We start from the raw sequence: 20,699 nt of genomic DNA, 5'->3' as shown, positions 1-20,699 counted from the left end.
GTTTATTTTATACTTACTCTTTAATCCATCTGCAATTTATTTTCTCATACAATATAAGGAGAGTATTTATTTTTTCCCAACGAGATAGCCAACTCTGCCAATACTTTTCATGAACCTTCCTTGACTCACTCAATTAAAATGCTATTTTTATCACATTAACTTCCCGGATATACTTGGAATGATTTCTGGGCTTCCTATTATTTCTCACTGTTTCTGAGTCAATGCTGTATTGTTTCTTAATATCTGGCAAAGAAACCGCGCCCCCTCCCATTAAACTTAAGAAATATATTGGCAATTTTTACATCTTTATTTCCTATATTAATTTTCAAGTCATTTTTTTCATATTCTCTTGCTAGAACTTCATTAAATTTATATTTATTTAAGAAAAATGGTTTTTAAATGTCCTTAAATCTTTCTATCCAGGAATTTACTCAGATTTTTTTTTTTTAATTTTTGGCTGTTAGTAATTTTAAAAAATCATTTTTTTTATTTGGGTCCCTGATTCTTGTTAAATACATCATGAGATTTAACTGTTTTGGTCATTATTTCGAATGGAATTTTAAATGTTCCCACTTTTGAATGGTTATTGCTTGTTAAGTAAACTAAAATGGCCATCTGCATTGGGCATTGCCAGGAGGGCCCCCTTTCCAAGAGGACAAAAACAATTGACTTCTGTCCTGTAAATATTTGTTGAAGAGTGCTTTGAAAACTATTGCTTCTTTCTCTCTTTGCTTTGTATATATATTATACAACAACAAAAAAAGTTTAAGAAAAATTGACTTGCAGAGGCTTTTGGAGAAAACGGAAGGCACCCTGGAGAACTGCAGATGGCTGTGCCAGCTGGTAAACCAACTTCAGTCCGGGAGAGGCAGCGTCTCAGACAGGACGAGCCCCCTGGCCAATGCATACCCGCTCCCCACTGTGTCAGACCTCTGCCCCATATAAAACGGAAACGTAGTGTCATCCATTCGGGTCATTTCCTCACTTGCCTCCCACATTCTCTTCCTATGAGCTTCCCCTCCCTTCGGTGGCGCACCCTTCCACTTTCTGAATGGGATTTCTATGTGTAGTTTTAAATGTTTTCATTGACTCTTGGATATTCCAGCTAAGTGAATCATTTTGTCTGTCTAGTTTTCATATGACAAATTCCACTTTCTTGCTTTTTGCATTAGCTGGAACTTCAAAACAAGGTTGAATAATAGAGACACTAGGGGGCATCTGTAGCTGGATCCTGATTTTAATGGCTTTTAATGGTTTTAATCATGTCCCATTTCATGTGCCATTTGCTGTTGGTTCACATACCAGCTTCAGCATTACATGGGAGCTCATTAGAAATGCAGAATCTTGGACCCTATTTACTACATCAGAATCTACATTTTACAAATTTACTTATTTTTTTGTTTTTAAACTTTTTAGTAGAATCTACATTTTAACAAGATTCCCCAGGTGATTCATATACATTTTAAAGTTGGAGGACAACTGATCTTGATGATTTATTTCCATTCTGATTTTACTTAAAAGTTCAGTGAGAATAACTGTGGCTATTGAATTTTATCAAATATTTTTTGGCATCATTGATCCACTTAAAAAAAATGATTTCCTCCTCCTTTTGTGGATGCATTTTAGTGTTCAGTTTCCCAATTCTGGACCAGGCCACCTCATGACCGCAAGCATTGTTCCTCATTCCTTGCGTCCTTATGTCTGTCTCTCCAGCAACCAGGGCCCCTGAAGCGCTGGGATGGGGCGCTCTCCTGCTTCAGCTCCTGCTTCAGCTCCACCCGGCACCAGGAAAATGCATCTGCTCCCCCTCGCTGATGGTTGGCTTGGGCCCAGGATAAGCGCTTTCCTCCCAGCTGTCCCAGCACTTTTGGGCCAAGGACATTACAGAAACCTTCATCCCCAGTCCTGGCAGCAGGGCTCCCGGCGTGCTCTCCGAGTCAGGCAGAGCCCTGAACCCCTCAGGCCATCTCACCGAGTCTGCCCTGCCACACCACGGGCAGGTTGTATCATCACCCCATTTCACAGATGGGAAATTGGAAACGCCTTGAATGGGCTAGAAGCTGGGCAAGTTTGCTGAGAAGCTGCAGAGCCCTGCAGATACCCCCAGCCCTCAGCCTCCCTCCTCCTCTCTCCATGCAGATGGTTCTTAATCTTGTTAAAATGGACAGCTGTTCTCGGGACCACAGCTGGCTGGAGCAGCGTGGCTGGCATTTGATGCAAAGGCACGACATACATCCCTACTGGCCATCCACAGCCTTGGGGATGACCTGGGGTGAGCGCTCCCCAGTTAGGACAGCCCTCAACACACACAGTCCCAGCCGACTCCCCTTCTTCGGATCACAAAGTTAGAGACAGGGATGGGGGAGCAGAGAGTGCAGATGGGGTGGAACAGGATCGGAAGGACCTGCAGAGGGAGGGAGTAAGCAGGATTGAGGGGCAGTAGGAAAGGAAAGCCGGTCCAGGGAGAAGCACCATCACCTCTTATTGGAAATGCATAGGGTGTGCAACCAACAGACCCTGCTGGGGCTGCCCACATCCTCACAGCATCTCAGACGGGCAGGCGTGGGAACCGCAGCTGTGGGCAGGTATGCCGCTCACCCTGGAGGTAAAACTGGAAGTAGCAATGTGAGGCTGTGCACAGGGTGTCATGTTTCATTTATTGACCAGACATAGTGGCCTTGGTTTCTAGACATGGGGTCGGCATGAGAGACCCCATCTCTGGGGACGGGCCAGAGGTGACACTACCAGGGAGAGAGGAGGAGGAGGTGGCAGCTCCTCTCAGCTCTCCCACAGGGAAAAATAAATACTGACAGCTCTGCACTGGAGATCCAGAGCAGGCTGGAGGAGGTGGGGACTTGGAGCTGCAAGGTCCCTCCCAGATGGCTCTGAGGACAGCGGGGGTTTCGGTCCCTCTGGTGAGCCCTGGGGTCCCAGGAACAAAGGAGGAGGCCTCAGGAAAAGGCGTGCCTGGGCCTCCTTGGACCCAGAAACTGCTGGGGATGGCAGAGCCCCCCGTCTTCTGGCCCCGGAGCCCCCTCTGGAAGCAAGATCTGGCCGCTGGTGGGAGTCAGAGTCTATGGAAAAGGCCTGGCCAGGCTGGGAAACCCAGGGCCCCCAGCCCTCAGGGGAGGTAGAGTGCCACCACCACGTAGATGACCCAGCTGGTGGACACAAAGACCCCGAAGAGCAGGCTGAAGAGCACAAGTGAGCGGGCCTTCCGTGACGCTTCCTCGGCCTGGGCCAGGTCACCTCTGCTCAGGGCCGCGCGGGTCTGCAACGACACAGGGCAGGCGAGGGACTGAGTGGACACAGAGCCTCCACGCCCTCATGGTTTGACACCACCAGGGCCAGGCCCCTGCCCTGAGGAAGGTGAACCCCATTTAACAGACTGGAAAACTGATACCCCATCAAGTCCAGGGACCTGCCCAAGCCACACAGCTCATAAGTGGTAGGATGAAGGGAGGAGTAGGAGTGATGGAGGGGACAGCTACCAGCTCTTGGAGGGTGCGAACCATGTCTTGGTACACCCTTGGCCTCATCTCCTACACCCTCACAACCCTGAGGCTGGGATCATTCACTGTTGTCCCCACTCTGCAGTTAAGGAAACAAAGGCTCAGAGAGGTTGAATGGCCTGCCCAGAGCCACACAGCTGATGGCGGAGCCACAATTCACTGGCAGGCAGTCTGTCTCCAGAGTCCCACTCTTGACTACTGAGCTGTCCTGAGGGCTGTCTTCTCCCCACAGTCCTGTACTGCTTATGACCAGGGGAGCTGGCCGGCAGAGGGAAGTAAGGGCTGTGGCCTACCTGGCCAAGTCATTCTCCAGAGAGAAGTGCCTCCTTCAGTTCTTATTAGAACACATCAAATCATCACTAAATCCTCAAGGCCTAATTCCGCGCCTGGTAGACAGTCAGCGCTCAATGACATGAGAAGGGGGATGGATGCAGGGGCAGGTAGGTGGGTGGAGGCTAGAGAGATAGTGGGCAGGTGGGTGGGTGGATGGATGGATGGCTGGGGTGGTGGATGGATGGATGGATGGATGATGGAAAGATGGGTGAGTAGACAGATGAGTGAATAGATGGATGAATAGAGAAGTGGGTGGGTAGATGGGTGGCTGGGGTGGGGTACGGACGGATGGATGGATGGATGTGGATGGGTGGATGAAGAAATGAGTGGACGTTCAGATGGGTGGGCAGAAAGCGCCACTCCATGATAAAATACAAGCCTCCACCAGGATGGGAGCACCCTGGGCCCTGTCAATCACTCACACCTTTGCTGGGACTAGTTCCAGCAGACTTTCTAGAACAGAGCTTCTGCGGTAGGGGCTAGAGGAGAAGGGAGGAGGTACCCAGTGCAGAGGGGCAAGGACCCACACACAGCTGGATACTGATTACCTGATTCCCACTCCCTCCTGAATCAGAGATGCTGGAGACCTTACTGCTGGGGAGGGCGTCTGGGAGCCATCGGAGGCGCCGGCGGCCGCATGTGGGGGCCCTACCCCGCTCCACCTACCTCATGGGAGTAGACGATGGCGATGAGCCCGGTGAGCAGGCAGCAGAACAGGGTCACCAGCACCGACTCCATCATGAAATCCTTGGGCAGGGGCCTGTGCTCAACGGCGGCAGGGGCTGGCACGCCGGCCACAGGGCTGCTGTTGTACTGTGGGGGCAGAGGCCACAGTGCAGGAGGGAGCCAGGCCAAACATCCAGACTCCACCAGGCGTGAGGCTCAGCAATGGGGGAGGACACAGAGGGCAAGGGCCGCGGAGGGCCCACCTCCTGCCCCCATCAGGGTGGCCACAGTCACTGAGGCGTTGGGTCACGGCTCCTTTCCACCCTCCCTCCTGCACCCTGGCCCCTCATTCATCCCCAGGAGTCTTCTCAGATCTGCCCTCTATAAATGGCTCCTGTCCAGGGTTCAACCACCATGTGTCTTCATAGCCCTCACTGGTCTCCCCACTAGGGGAGGGTTCCAATCTCTCCTTCACAGGGGGCCCGGGGTTGGTTGCTTGCTTCTTTATGGAAATCTCATCCAGTCACCTCCACTCAAAGCCCCTGGCCCCTCACAATGGATCCTGCCTTCTTCCTCCAACCGTGCCCACTAAGCAGAGCAAACAGCATCTTTTCCAGCGCACACCAGGCTTGACCTGCAGTGCCATTCCTTCTCTTTTCTGCCTGAACCCTCCTATTCACCCTTCAGAACCCAAATGTCCCTACCTCTGAGAAACCTCCTGGCTTGCCCCCTATCCCAGGCCAAGGAATCCCTTTCTTCCTCTGTGCACAGAAGCCCCCTTTACAGGGGTTGCAGTGGCCTCTAGTCTGTGTTCCAGCCTCCTCCACCAGACTGCACACTTCCTGATGACAGCCAGTGACCAGCTACTGATTGAATGAGTGCATGAGGGAGAGTGAGTGAGTGTGAGTAGACGAGCAAGCGACCAAGGGGGCCACTCCAGGCTGCAGCCCTGCTCCCCACACTGCCCAGGGCTGGGCTCTGAGCCCCACTCACCATGGGGAAGGGGAAGGCACCTCCTCCGGCCCCGGGTTGTGAGTAGAGGGGCTGTGGCTGCGCTCCCTGTGCATAGAGCGGCGAGGAGGACCCCGAGGGGTACAGGGGTGTCCCGGCGGGCGGCGGCGGGTACAGGGCCTGGGGCGAGGGCCCAGGCTGGTACAGGACAGGCACCTGCGGGTAGGGCGGGTAGAGCAGATGCACGGCCTTGGGGTCGGGCGGGGCGTAGGGCGGGGGCTCTCCCACGAAGCCGATGTTGGGGACCCCACTGGCCGCCAGCTTGGGCCCCTGCCTGGCCTCGCTGGCGGCCTGGGGGTTGGCGGGGGCGTCGGTCTGGGCCGGCGGCGCTGCCGAGGTGTCGGCCGTGGGGTCGGACGGGGGCTCCTCTGGGGTCCGCTCGCTCCCTGCAGCGCGGCCAGGGGCGCTGTTCCCCTCCGCAGACCCGGCGGCCCCTTCCTCGCTGGCCCCTCTGTCCTCATCCAGGAGCTGCGGGCGGCGCGGGAGCTGCGGGAGCTCCGGGTGTTCTGGGCTGCCATGGCCCTCAGGGTCTGCAGGACTGCTGCCCCCTCTTGCCTCGGGTCCTAGGGAGAAATGGCAGGCGCTGTGAGGCCCAGGACACAGCTGAGACGTTGATCGTGCCTCATCGTGCACTCATATTAACAGTGCACTCATATTAACAGTGCTCAGCCAGGTCTGGGCCAGGCCCTCGGTGAATCCTCACAAGTGCAATGATGGGACCAGAAAACAGGCTCAGAGTGTAAGCACGGCGCTGGAGGTCACAGTGAGTAGCTGAGCTGGGATGTCAAACAGACTGATGCCAGGGCCCTGAGCCCCCCACACTTGCTCCAGCTTCAATCCATTGGGAGACTGGGCCCACCCCCATGGCCCTGTGGCCAGAGGACTGGCCCGGGGAAGGAGCACTGGCCCAGGGCAGCTATCTCATAGGCTGGCCCCAGATATGGGGGCAGTGGGGGAAGCGGGGTGGGGGGGGGGGAGTGGGGGGGGAGGGGGAAGCGGGGTGGGGAGGGGGAAGCTGGTCTGAGGTGAACTGGGCCAATCAGATTCTGGCTTGGGGGCATGGACTAGGAGTTATGGGTGAGAGGTGGGTGCTCAGGAGATTCTAGGCTCTAATGAGTGACATGGAGGACTCAGGAGGCCACCAAAGCCATGTGCTCACCAAGACTGGAAGGAACAGAGTCCCCTGAATGCACAGGGGAGCCAGAGAGAGGAGGGGGCAGTGTGTGGAGAGATGACCCCAGCAGCATGAGGCCAGGCCTCAGTTTCCCATCCACCTTTCAGCCCTGGTCCTGGCCTCCAGCATTCACACAGTCAACTCTGGAGGCACCGAAGCAGGGCTCAGCAAATCCTTAAGGTCCCCTGCACCTCCTGCGGACATCCTGGCCAGATGATCACCTCTGGGTCTCAGACAGGTGCCAGTGAAACGCCCTGGAAGAGAGTGCTGGGTGTTTCCCCAACCCCGGGTGAGCACTCAAGGCCCCACAGCAGGGGTGGGCAGCCCAGAGCTGACATCTGGCTCTGGAGGCTGATTTTCTAAGTGGCCTCAAGGTTTATAGGCAGATGAGTAAAACAGATATAATCCAGGTCAGTTTGGGTGGGGTGGGAGGAGACTTTTTCCTAAAGCATAGGTCCCCTGAGGATCAATAAAGAAACAGAGAATTTGAATATTACAATAAATGAGCTAGACTTAACAGACATATACAGAACATTACACCCCACAACAGCAGGATACACCTTTTTCTCAAGTGCTCATGGATCATTCTCAAGGATAGACCATATGCTGGGTCACAAAGCAAGTCTCAAATTTGAAAAGATTGAAATTATACAAAACACTTTCTCAGATCATAAAGGAATGAAGCTGGAAATCAATAATAGGCAGAGTGCTAGAAAATTCACAAATATGTGGAGGCTCAACAACACACTCTTAAACAACCAGTGGGTCAAGGAAGAAATTACAAGAGAAATCAGTAAATAGCTCGAGGCAAATGAAAATGAAAACACTACATATCAAAACTTATGGGATGCAGCAAAGGCAGTGCTAAGAGGGAAATTTATTGCCCTAAATGCCTATATCAAAAAAGAAGAAAGGTAAAAAACCGAGGAATTAACTGTCCATTTGGAAGAAGTAGAGAAAGAACAGCAAACTAACCCCAAAGCAAGCAAAAGGAAAGAAATATCAAAGATTAGAGCAGAAATAAATGAAATTGAGAAAATGAAAACAATCGAGAAAATCAACAAAACCAGAAGTTGGTTCTATGAGAAAATCAATAAGATTCAGGTCTTATTGACCCCACAGAAATAAAGTAATGAGAGGATACTATGAACAACTTTATGCTAATAAATTCAACAATGTCGATAAATTGGACAACTTCCTAGAAAGGCATGAACAACCAACATTGACTCAAGAAGAAATAGATGACCTCAACACACCAATCACAAGTAAAGAAATTGAATCAGTTGTTAAGAAGCTCCTCAAAAAGAAAAATCCAGGACCAGATGGCTTCACATGTGAATTCTACCAAACATTCAAGAAAGAATTAGTACCAATCCTGCTCAAACTCTTCAAAAAAATTGAAGAGGAGAAAGCTATCTAACTCATTCTATGAAGCCAACATCACCCTCATACCAAAGCCAGACAAAGATATTACAAGAAAAGAAAACTACAGACCAATATCTCTCTAATGAATACAGTTGCAAAAATCCTCAACAAAATTCTTGCAAATCGAATCCAGCAGCACATTAAAAAAATTATACACCATGACCAAGTAGGATTCATCCCAGGTATGCAAGGATGGTTCAACATAAGAAAATCATTTCATATAATACACCATATCAACAAATCAAAGCAGAAAAACCACATGATCATCTTGATTGATGCAGAAAAGGCATGTGACAAAATTCAACATCCTTTTTTGTTGAAAACACTTCAAAGGATAGGAATAAAAGGGAACTTCCTCAAAATGATAAAGGGAATATATGAAAAACCCACAGCTAACATCATCCTCAAAGGGAAAAAGCCTGAAAACTTTCCCCCTAAGATCAGGAACAAGACAAGGATGTCCACTATCACCACTGTTGTTCAACACTGTGTTGGAAGTTCTAGCCAGAGCAATTAGACAAGAAAAAGAAATACAAGGCATCAAAATTGGAAAGGTAGAAGTAAAACTCTCACTGTTTGCAGATGATATACTATGTGTCAAAAACCCTGAAAAATCCATAGCAAAACTATTAGAGCTAATAAATGAGTACAACAAAGTGGCAGGTTACAAGATCAACACTCAGAAATCTGTAGTGTTTTTATACACTAGTAATGAACAATCTGAGGGGGAAATCAAGAAAAAAAATTCCATTTACAATTGCAACCAAAAGAATAAAGCATAGGGCCTGGAAAGAATTGGCAGTTATAGACAATGGTCAGGGATTGCCTGTGAAGAGGATCCCCCAAGGCAGGAGTTCTGAGTCTCCAAGCTCCACCCGCCCCACCTCTTCCCAGCAGCCAGCGTCCCACACAGAGACCTGCTCTGCAACCCACAGGCCTGCTGTGGCGTATGTGGCCCAAGCCTTGGCCCATACTGTGCCCTCTGCCTGCAATGCCATCCACAGAACGCCACTGGCCTTGCATAACTTAGCATGTCTGGGGCCCTTTTGTGACTGCTTCATCTCAGCCTCATCTTCCCTTCCTTTCCTCTTTCACTATTGAGCACATACTCTGCTGCAAAAGGCTGGAACTACAAAGTGTTGGCCTTCTGGGATTGTTTACAAAATAGGGAGAGAGGCACATACAAAAAGGAACACCCGTGGCCCAGAGTGGTCAGGGCTGCCACAGCAGCTGCCTGGGAGATGAAGGAGCAGAGGAAGCAGATGCGGCAAGCTGGGGACTTCATCCTGGTGTGAAGTATGAGGAGGTGTGAGGTGGGGGGGATGGGACAGTGTTACTGGCAGAGGGACCTCAGTGGGGTGAGCCACTCAGTGGTTTGCTATCAAGTCTGAGATTAGCTGGAGGTCTTCACAGATGTCCCTTATCAATTTGAATAAGTTCCCTACTATTCTCAGTTTTCTATAATTTTGTTTTAATCATTAACGGGTGTTGGGGTTTTCAAATGTTTTTTCTGCATCTATTGAAATGATCCTATGGGTTTTCTCCTTCATTCTGTTAGTACGGTGAATTAACTTGACTGATTTTTCAAGTGTTAAACCTACTTTGCAAACATCTTCCTAAACTGATAAGAAATTGAACGGGGAAGGAAAGCCTTTTCAATAACTGGTGCAGGATCGACTGGTTATCTCAGTAGAATAAAAGTAAACATTGACTCCTGTCTCACACCACATACAGAAATTATCTCAAAATGTACCTCACACCACATATAGAAATGTATCTCAAAAAGTTAAATGCAAATCCTAAAACTATAAAACTCCTAGAAGAAAACATAGATTATCTTTGTGAATTTTCAAGAGATGAAGATTTCTTATAAACAGTACCAAAGGCATGATCTATAAAAGAAAAAATGGATAAACCAGACTTTATCAAAATTAAAAATGTTTGCTTTTCTAAGGATACCATTAAGGAAATGAAAAGACAAGCCACAGACTGGAAGAAAATACTCAGAATATGTATGTGCTGGTTTGAAGTAATGTATGTACCCTAGAAAAGCCTTGTCTTAATCCTAATCCCATTTTGTTAAGGCAGTTGTTTCTTCTAATCCCTATTCAGTATTGTATGTTTGAAACTATAATTAGATCATCTCCCTGGGGATGTGATTTAATCAAGAGCAGCTGTTAAACTGGATTAGGTAGAGGCGTGTCTCCACCCATTTGGGTGGGTCTTCATTAGTTTACTGGAATCCTATAAAAGAGGAAACATTTTGGAGAATGAAGGAGATTCAGAGAGAGCAGAGGAGAACGACATAGCCACGAGAAGCAGAGTCCACCAGCCAGCGACCTTTGGAGATGAAGAAGGAAAACGCCTCCAGGGGAGCTTCATGAAACAGGAAGCCAGGAGAGAAAGCTAGCAGATGACGCTGTGTTCACCATGTGCCCTTCCAGCTGAGAGAGAAGCCCTGAACTTCATTGGCCTTAGTTTAGCAACAAAAGCTTTTTCTGCCTATCATAACAAGGCGGACAGCACAGGGGAAAAGAGGACCCACCGAAGAACAAAGCGTTTTTTACCCTATCCACGGTTTGTGGATGTGATGGTGGTGGCAGACAGCAGAATGGTGACATACCATGGAGCAAATCTTCAACACTATATTTTATTCAATTTGCAATTGAAGGCAAAGAATTATCCAGGTGGAATCCACCATGAAACTGCTGTTCTTGTAATGAGGTAAGATATCTGCAGAGCTCAGGACAAATGTGATACCTTAGATCTTGCTGAACTGGGAACCATTTGTGATGATCCTTCTTTGGATGCCTTAGATTGGACATTTCTATAGACTTGTTTTAATTGGGGCATTTTCTCGGCCTTAGAACTGTAAAGTAGCAACTTATTAAATTCCCCCTTTAAAAAGTCATTCCATTCCTGGTATATTGCATTCTGGCAGCTAGCAAACTAGAACAATATATAATATATTTATATAAATATTTGAATTTATACAAATACTCAGAATATATATATAATGTATACAGAACTCTTACAACTCAATTATGAGTCAACTATTCCAATAAGCAGGCAAAATATTTTCACTCTTCACAAAAGAAAATGTATGAATGCCATTAAGCAACTGAAAAGACCAGTGACATCGGTCATCAGGGAAACGCCAATTAAAACCACAATGAGAAAACAACAATAATTTAAAAAAAACCACAAGAGATAGCACTACCCACCCATTACAATTGCTAACACAAAATAAAACTGGCTGTAGCAAGTCTTGGCAAGTATGTAAAACAACTGGAACTCATATCTATTGCTGATGGGAAAGTAAAATATACAACCACTTCAGAAAAGTTGTACAGTAGCTTGAAAAGTTAAACATCCATTCACATCTGATCTGGCTGTTCCAACTCATAGGTATCTACCCAAGAGAAATAAAAACATGACCCCACAAAGATCTGTACACAAATGTTTATAGCAGCTTTATTTGCAATAGTCCCAAACTGGAAACAACCCAAATGTCCATCAACAGAGGACTGGCCAAATCAACGGCAAAACAGCCCTACAGTGGGATGCTGCTATGGCTGGCAGCCTCTACGATGGTTCCCCAGGAACCTTGGTAAAGCGTTTCGGCCAGTTAACATTGGCTACCATTACCTGACATTAGGAAGAAATTGGAAGATGAGAAAATAGAATGGTCAGTTTGGGGAATCTGGAATAAGTAGGGAAAATGAAAGCTATTGGGATATTAGGTCCGCAGTTAAAGTCAGAGAAGTTTGTGCCTTTTAAGTTTGACCCTGAGCTGGGGCTCCTCCAGGAGGAGTCCATGGGAGATTTGAGGGTTGCTGTCCTGCTTAGGGGTGAGGATGACCTAAATGCCCTAGGGGGAGGTGCCAGCCAGGCCCCACACCCTCTAGAGAGCTTGTTAAATGCTCTCAGGACCTCTGGAGCAACTCCTCAGCCTCACTCATTCCAGCTTGGACAAGAGCTGGAGGTTTGAAATAACTGAGGCAACAAAAAAGGAACCTTGGAAAAAATGAGGTGTGTTTGCTGCCTAGGACAAAGGCCCTATCTCTCAGCCCCCCCACCCCCCCCACCCGTGAGGCTGGCTGACTTATCTATGCAACTTTCAGCAGAAACCTATCACCTGGGACATAAAAGTTGAAAATCTCGCTTTGCATATGCGACTACCAGAAGCAGGACCTAGCCAGTTACCATTCTATCCCAGAGCATTTATTGAACATCTACCAGGCATTGTTCTAGACACAGAAGCAACCTTGTACTCCAACTCTTAAGAAAATACCATGTTTTTCAGCAGGTGCTAGTGAGTCAATGAAGCCTTGTGAGAAAGAGGTCCAAGTGAATAGTCCCAAAGGTGCCAAGAACAGCAGCTACCATTATCAAATATTCATTAGGTGCTGACCAGTCTGCAGAGACATCACATCCACATTAACATTGAATGGGGGAAGAGCTCCCAGACTCAGGCTGTGTGACCTTACCAGCAAGCCACAACCACTCTGTGCTTCCTTTTCCTCATTGGTAAAAAGAGGATAATAATAGTAATAAGGATCTAAAAATACAAACAGTGAAGGGGAGGGGTAAGGGTAGCTCAGTGGTAGAATTCTCGCCTGCCATGCGGGAGACCTGGGTTCGATTCCCAGTCCATGCACTTCCCCCCAAAACAAACAGAAATTCAACAAATGGTGGTGCAATAATGGGCTACTCACATGGAAAAATAATGAAATGTGGCCCCATCGTACAACAAACAAACAAAAAATACTACCAGTGAACATATGAAGAGGTTCTCTTCCAGGAGCTTTGTTATATGTTAACTCAAGTCATCCTCTGCTGTGCTTTTTTTAAATTTTATTTATTTATTTATTTATTTTACATGGGCAGGCACCGGGAAACGAACCCGGGTCCTCTGGCATGGAATGCCTGCTGAGCCACCGTGGCCCACTGACGTGCTTTTATTCTGTATTATCTCCACTTTACAGATGCGAAAACTGAGACTAGAGGAGGTAATCTGTGCCTCAGTGAGTTAGACCCACGCCAGGGTCCCATCCTTCGTGATGCAGACACGCCAACGTCCCGCCGGGCTCAGCGGAGCTCCTGCCTCAGTTATCCAAACAAAAACCGCAGGTTCCTTGGGTCCTGCCTGGGCAAATACCTGGCCCGATGGCGCGGAGATAGAGCCGCAGAGTAAATAAATTTGCTGGTGGGGCTGCGGCCTCGGGTTCAGGGTTCTTGACACCCGAGCGGGGGCGGAGGGGAGGGAGGCGGTGCTCAGCGCTCTTGGGGGAGGGTGTTCTGGGGGGCGAGGGGTGGTGGTGGTAAGGGTCAGGCAGCATCAACGGGGAGCCGGTCGCGGATGAGACCTGGGAGCCCCACCCCCAGGTTCAGCAGGGCGGGGGGGCGGGGGTACCCCAACCCGACTCGGCACCTCCCGCGGCGCCCGGTCCAGCTGCCGTCACGACCCTCCACCCCCACCCTGCCTGGGAACTCCTGCTGTCTGGGATCATCACACACCCACCTGCCCCCACCCCAGCACCCCCAGACCCTGCTTCCTTGCCGGCGCATCTTTCCAGCCCGGCGCGGCCTCTCGGAGGTGAGCCCAGCTCACCTGCTGCCGGCCCGGGCAGAGGCCCAGCCCTCAGCAGCACCGGCTTCTCCCCGCCCCTCTCCGTCTCGGGGTCAGTCTGCGTGCGGGGTGGGGGGCGCTCTCCGGCTCTCTGCCCTGGGCTCCAGCTCCGCTCCCGCCCTGGCCGGTCGCCCCAGCCCTCTGCTCTAAGGATCGCAGCCGGGCCAGAGCCGAACAAAGCCCTGGGAGGAAGGATGGGGGGGGTGGGGGGATGGAAAATGCCCACAGAAAAACCTCCGCCCAGGGCACCTGCGGCCCACCCTAGAGGGGGCCCCTCTGACCACAGCGAAGGCTTCGCCCTGCCCAGCCCTCCGGCAGGGGCGCCCGCAGAGCTAGGGGTGGCACAGCCAAAGTTGCACGAACTTTCCCCAGCAGCCGCCTGGCCGCCCAGCCCCGGGGGGGAAGAGGTCGCGGGGCCGGGCCGGACGACGCCCCGCGGGAGGAGGCAGAAGCCGCCCCCAGGGCCCAGGCCCCCGCTCTCCCCCGGCCCCGGCGCGCCGCCCTCCCCTCCTCCTCCGCGCGCGGCCCCAGCGCCGGGACCCCCGGCCCGCCGCCCTCACCTGACTCCATGCCCCGTGCTGGTGCCGGCCGGGCTGCGGCGGCTCCCTCCGCCCGCGCCTCCCCGGCCCGGCCCCGCGCCCGCCACGGTCGGGCCCGGCTCTCCTTTCGCCGCCGGCTCCGGTTTCCTGGTGCCGGCCGCGCGGCCGGTTAATAATTGACCGCTTTGTTTGCCGACGGCTGTGTCAACAGGTCGCTCCCCTCGCGCCCTGGCGCGCGCAGCCCGAACCTGCGTCCTCACACGCCTCGGCCCGGACCCCGCGCCGCCCCGGGCCCCGGGTGGACGACGCTTTGCGGAGCCGCCGCCTTCTTCCCCGGGGCCCAGACCGCGTGCCCGTCACTTCTGGCCTGCGTGCCGCAACCCCAAGTCACAGCCTGGTGGAGGGTCTCGCCTCTGCGCGGGGGGTCCGGGTAAGGATGGGGGCGGGGTGAAAAGGTAGTTCTTGGACGAGATTTTGGGCAGCGCTGGGGCTGAGCTGGAGTGGGTATGGAGCAGAAGGTCAGGAATGCAAATTCAAGCACCCATGGGGCGCAGGCCACCCGTGAGGCAGTAAGGAGTGGTGGAGACTTAGGCAAACAGGAGAGTAGGAGCTGGCTTTGACTGGGACCGCAAGGACTGTGGGGGTCCTAGTTACCACATCTTCCTTCTCCCCTCCCCTCAAAAGAAGCCAGAAATGCAGATTCTAATGTGAAATCTCCCGGATTTAAAAATAATGTCAGTGGAACTAACTTGAAATTCACCAGACTGGAAACCCTGAATCACATCTCAATACAAACACCTAGAAATAAATGCTAGATAAACTGTAGTCACATGTCAAACATACCTTGAAATCCATGGCTGAGCTCCCAGACTGTAAGGAACATCCCCAGGAATCAAGAATTAAAAGGGAGTAACTGATAAGTCCATTGACAAGAGGCAGCAGCCCCTGGGTGGGCTGTTCACCAGGGTTATTGTCCCAGTGAAGTAGGACTTGAGTTTGAAGGTCAGGTGGGGACAGGAGAGGAAACCTGGGGTCTGTGTGTCTGGGATGAAGAGAGATGGACAGAAAAAAAAATCTGTTCGTGGCTCATAGAAGTGACAAGGGAGATGGTGACCCAGGCTAGGCTGTAAATGAGGAAATAAAATTTCCCTGGGAGGTGAAACCACAGGCTTGCTCCTCACATGGGTATGGGGTTCAGATTTAGTCTATCCATGTGGCTGGTCCGGAAACCCACTAGAAATTGATATTAAAAAGTGGTAACAGGAAAGAGGTCTGGGATTTAGCCAAAGCAAACACAAAACTACTCTAGTAGGATGAAGGCTAGCTGACAAGATTCCTACAGAAAAAGCACCACTGAAGATGAGCTCACAATCCTGAATAGCAGAGTGCACAGGGAAATACACCACCATGAGTGAAAGTCTTCAGAGACACGAGCAAGATTTCACACTGGGCTAACCAGGGTTCTACCAGGAAAACAGGAACTGCGTGGAATTTACTGCAGGGAGCTGGTTTCAGAGGTGAGAGGAGAGGCAGAAGCTAACCAAGAGAGAAACGACCCAGAGCTTAGCAAGAGCGGGAAGACATCATTTTCCCTGACACACCATGAAAGGCAGGAACCGTCCACCCACATGCAGACAGCAGGCACACTGTCTGAAGAGGATTTAAATGCAATGATAAAGCCTTTTTTTTTTTAAGTCACTCTCCTTTCCATCACCATGTGCCAATAACGCTAAACAATGTCAGTGATAAAATGCTCCTGTATGAAAAGTCTTTTGTTGGTCTAAGCTCTAAACAATAGCTGCTGTTTCTGTTGACTTTTAATATATACGTAAACTTCAAAGCATCTTTTAGTAGACATTTTGTTCTAAATGGAAATTAGCTTAGAGAACTCCCAGTTAAGCAATGGTTCCCAGCGTGCTGGGACTGAGTCTCACAGGTTCCCTTCAGGCGCTCTCCGCTGGAGTGTTATGCATTCCTGCATTTGGAGGGCAGTTTTGAAATAAACAATGAGAGCACAGTGACTCTAATGATGAAGAAATGGGTCTAGTTACCTCAATTCTCTCATTCAATGTGACCAGAGGCATTTTTGTGTTTAAAATGTAAAACAGTGAATAGTGTGAACAGTTAGAAGGTGTGAATTTTATTTCGTACCTGAACTGTTTTACCGAATTGGAGTAATAACTTAAAATTTATTCTTTCTAATTGTTATTCTTATTTAATTGTTAAACTGTAACTTTATTAGGCATTATTGTAACAGACTAACATGGAGGTAAGGGATTTTCTCTTTTGAAGAAAAAATACATTTATATGACTTCAGTAGTAATCTATTACATTATTCCCTTTCTGTAAGTATTATTTATGATATCATTTTAATGGCATAATTATCTATCTGAAGTTCAATAAAAGAAAATGTTCAATGTCTACATTTCTTTTCAGGCCACTGTTCCTTATTTCATTTTGTAATTATTACTGAATGTAACTTTTCTTGTATAAATGAGGGGGGTGTTTAAAAATGATCCATTCCATGATAGAGGGAGGAGGGCGGGGGTCCAAATGAAGCCAGAAGGAAAGATAGACGATAAAGACTGAGATGGTATAATCTAGGAATGCCTAGAGTGTGCAATGATAGTGACTAAATGCTCAAATTAATGTTTTTTTCCTCTTGACCAAAAGGGGGAAGAGTGAAATGAGACAAAGTACCAATGGCTGAGAGATTCCAAACAGAGTCGAGAGGTTATCCTGGAGGTTATTCTTATGCATTAAGTAGATATCACCTTGTTATCCAAGATGTAATGGAGAGGCTGGAGGGAACTGCCTGAAAACGTAGAGCTGTGTTCCAGTAACCATGTTTCTTGATGATGATTGTATAATGGTGTAGCTTTCACAGTGTGACTGTGTAATTCTGAAAACCTTGTGTCTGATGCTCCTTTTATTTACCTTGCCAACAGATGAGTAGAACATATGGAATAAAAATAAATAATAGGGGGCCAAGATGGCGGCTTAGCAATGTGCGCATTTTAGTTCGTCCTCCAGAATGACTACTAAATAACCAGAAACAGTACAGAACAGCTCCCGGAGCCACGTCAGTGACCGGACACACAGCATACCCCAGTCTGGACCAGCTGGACCGGCTGCGAGTCTCCAGAACAGTGAGTTCCCCAAGCTGCTGTGGCCGGTGCCCAGCGCCCCTCCCCGACAGGCGGCTTCCTGGAGGGAAAGGAAAGACACTCCAACAGTAGCAGGGACTGAGTCCAACCAAACACCAATTGTGGCGTTAATAAACAAATTCTGACTACTAAAAATAGGCCCCCAGCTCAGGTGAAACTGGTCAAGGCAGAGGTTGCTTATTGGGCTAACAGAAAAAGAGGAAAGGGGACGAAATGGAGGCTTTTGTGGCTGTTTCTACAGAGGCTTAGCTGCCTCTGGCTTCAGCGGCGGGATTACACAGGCCACAGCTGCCCCAGGCATACACAGAAACAGGCTGTTTTCAGGGCTGTCTCCTGCCTGAGCTTTCCCCAGGAGAGGGGTGAACACAACTCAGGTGGAATCCCTCTCTCAAGGAATTCAGACCCCAGGGCTTGGCAATTTGAAGCCGTTAAAACCAGCCTACAACCTCTCCTCTGTCTCCACTACGCCCCCAGCAGGGAGAGCCTTCCAAAGTTAAAGGAGCCACAACATCTTTTGCTGGTGGGACCCGCAGACAGACAAGCACCACATACTGGGCAGGATAAGAAAAACAGAGCCCAGAGACTTCACGGGAAAGTCTTTCAACCTGCTGGGTTTTACCCTCAGGGAAAACTGATGCAGGTGACTCCTTCCCCCCATAGGAGGCCAGTTTAGTTCAGGAAAACCCAGCTGGAGTCTGTAATACCTATGCAGATCCTCCTAAGGGTGGGGAGGGAAAAGGCACCTTACAAGCAGGTCAAGAAACAGGAAAACAAGAACTGAATTGCCCTCTGTTAAACAAAACTTAAGCTAGAGGCCCAGAAAAAGCTGAACTGAAGGTCAAAGAACAGATAGACAACAAACTCATCTAGCAAGAAAACCCTAGGTAAGATAAGTGAAAGCAATCTCCAGAATAAACTAATTAAGGTAATTAAATGTCTAGATGCCAGCAAAAAATAACAAATCACACCAGGAAAATTGAAGATATGGCCCAGTCAAAGAAACAAGCCAATAGTTCAAATGAGATACAGGAGCTGAAACAACTTATTCAGAATATACGAACAGAAATGGAAAACCTCATCAAAAACCAAATCAATGAATTGAGGGAGGACATGAAGAAGGCAAGGAATGAACAAAAAGAAGAAATGGAAAGTCTGAAAAAACAAATCACAGAACTTATGGGAATGAAAGACACAGTAGAAGAGATGAAAAAAACAATGGAAACCTACAATGGTAGATTTCAAGAGACAGAGGTTAGGATTAGTGAACTGAAGGATGGAACATCTGAAATCCAAAAACAAACAGAAACTATAGGGAAAAGAATGGAAAAATATGAGCAGGGACTCAGGGAATTGAATGATAATATGAAGCACACAAATATACGTGTTGTGGGTGTCCCAGAAGGAGAAGAGAAGGGAAAAGGAGGAGAAAAACTAATGGAAGAAATTATCACTGAAAATTTCCCAACTCTTATGAAAGACCTAAAATTACAGATCCAAGAAGTGCAGCGCACCCCAAAGAGAACAGATCCAAATAGACATACTCCAAGACACTTACTAGTCAGAATGTCAGAGGTCAAAGAGAAAGAGAGTATCTTGAAAGCAGCAAGAGAAAAGCAATCCATCACATACAAGGGAAACCCAATAAGACTATGTGTAGATTTCTCAGTAGAAACCATGGAGGCGAGAAGACAGTGGGATGATATATTTAAATTACTAAAAGAGAAAAATTGCCAGCCAAGAATTCTATATCCAGCAAAATTGTCCTTCAAAAATGAGGGAGAAATTAAAACATTTTCAGACAAAAAAATCACTGAGAGAATTTGTGACCAAGAGACCAGCTCTGCAAGAAATACTAAAGGGAGCACTAGAGTCAGATACGAAAAGACAGAAGAGAGAGGTGTGGAGAAGAGTGTAGAAAGAAGGAAAATTAGATATGACATATAAAATACAAAAGGCAAAATGGTAGAGGAAAGTACTACCCAAACAGTAATAACACTAAATGTTAATGGACTGAACTCCCCAATCAAAAGACATAGACTGGCAGAATGGATTAAAAAACAGGATCCTTCTATATTCCATCTACAGGAAACCCATCTTAGACCCAAAGATAAACATAGGTTGAAAGTGAAAGGTTGGGAAAAGATATTTCATGCAAATAACCAGAAAAGAGCAGGAGTAGCTATACTAATATCCAACAAATTAGACTTCAAATGTAAAACAGTTAAAAGAGACAAAGAAGGATACTATCTACTAATAAAAGGAACAATTCAACAAGAAGACATAACAATTATAAATATTTATGCACCGAACCAGAATGCCCCAAAATACGTGAGGCAAACACTGCAAATACTGAAAAGGGAAATAGACACATCTACCATAATAGTTGGAGACTTCAATTCCCCACTCTCATCAATGGACAGAACATCTAGACAGAGGATCAATAAAGAAACAGAGAATTTGAATATTACAATAAATGAGGTAGACTTAACAGACATTTATAGGACATTACACCCCACAACAGCAGGATACACCTTTTTCTCAAGTGCTCATGGATCATTCTCAAAGATAGACCATATGCGGGGTCACAAAGCAAGTCTCAACAAATTTAAAAAGATTGAAATCATACACAACACTTTCTCAGATCATAAAGGAATGAAGTTGGAAATCAATAATAGGCAGAGTGGCAGAAAATTCACAAATACTTGGAGGCTCAACAACACACTCTTAAACAACCAGTGGATCAAGGAAGAAATTACAAGAAATCAGTAAATATCTCAAGGCGAATGAAAATGAAAACACAAAACTTATGGGATGCAGCAAAGGCAGTGCTAAGAGGGAAATTTATTGCCCTAAATGCCTATATCAAAAAAGAAGAAAGGGCAAAAATATAGGAATTAACTGTCCACTTGGAAGAACTGCAGAAAGAACAGCAAACTAACCCCAAAGCAAGCAAAAGGAAAGAAATAATAAAGATTAGAGCAGAAATAAGTGAAATTGAGAACATGAAAACAAAAGAGAAAATCAATAAAACCAGAAGTTGGTTCTATGAGAAAATCAACAAGACTGATGGGCCCTTAGCAAGATTGACAAAAAGAAGAAGAGAGAAGATGCAAATAAATAGGATCAGAAATGGAAGAGGAGACATAACCACTGACCTCACAGAAATACAGGAGGTAATAACAGGATACTATGAACAACTTTATGCTAATAAATACAACAATGTAGATGAAATGGACAAGT

At 47.9% G+C, this 20,699-nt stretch overlaps 1 protein-coding gene across 1 annotated transcript; it reads right to left on the bottom strand.

The window, feature by feature from the left end:
- Positions 1-739: 739 nt before the first annotated feature.
- PRRT1B (proline rich transmembrane protein 1B) lies at positions 740-14,389 on the bottom strand. Its single transcript, XM_077147283.1, has 4 exons — positions 14,314-14,389; positions 5,505-6,085; positions 4,512-4,658; positions 740-3,271 (listed from the first exon to the last, which is right to left on the bottom strand). Exons 1-4 carry the CDS (start codon positions 14,321-14,323, stop codon positions 3,122-3,124), a joined length of 888 nt encoding a protein of 295 aa, XP_077003398.1. The 5' UTR covers positions 14,324-14,389; the 3' UTR covers positions 740-3,121.
- Positions 14,390-20,699: the final 6,310 nt, after the last annotated feature.

The sequence above is a fragment of the Tamandua tetradactyla genome, chromosome 2 (assembly GCF_023851605.1).
Source record: "Tamandua tetradactyla isolate mTamTet1 chromosome 2, mTamTet1.pri, whole genome shotgun sequence".
Classification (NCBI taxonomy): Eukaryota; Metazoa; Chordata; class Mammalia; order Pilosa; family Myrmecophagidae; genus Tamandua; species Tamandua tetradactyla.
Note: the sequence above shows the minus strand (reverse complement) of the source record. Positions and strands in the feature narration are given on the sequence as shown.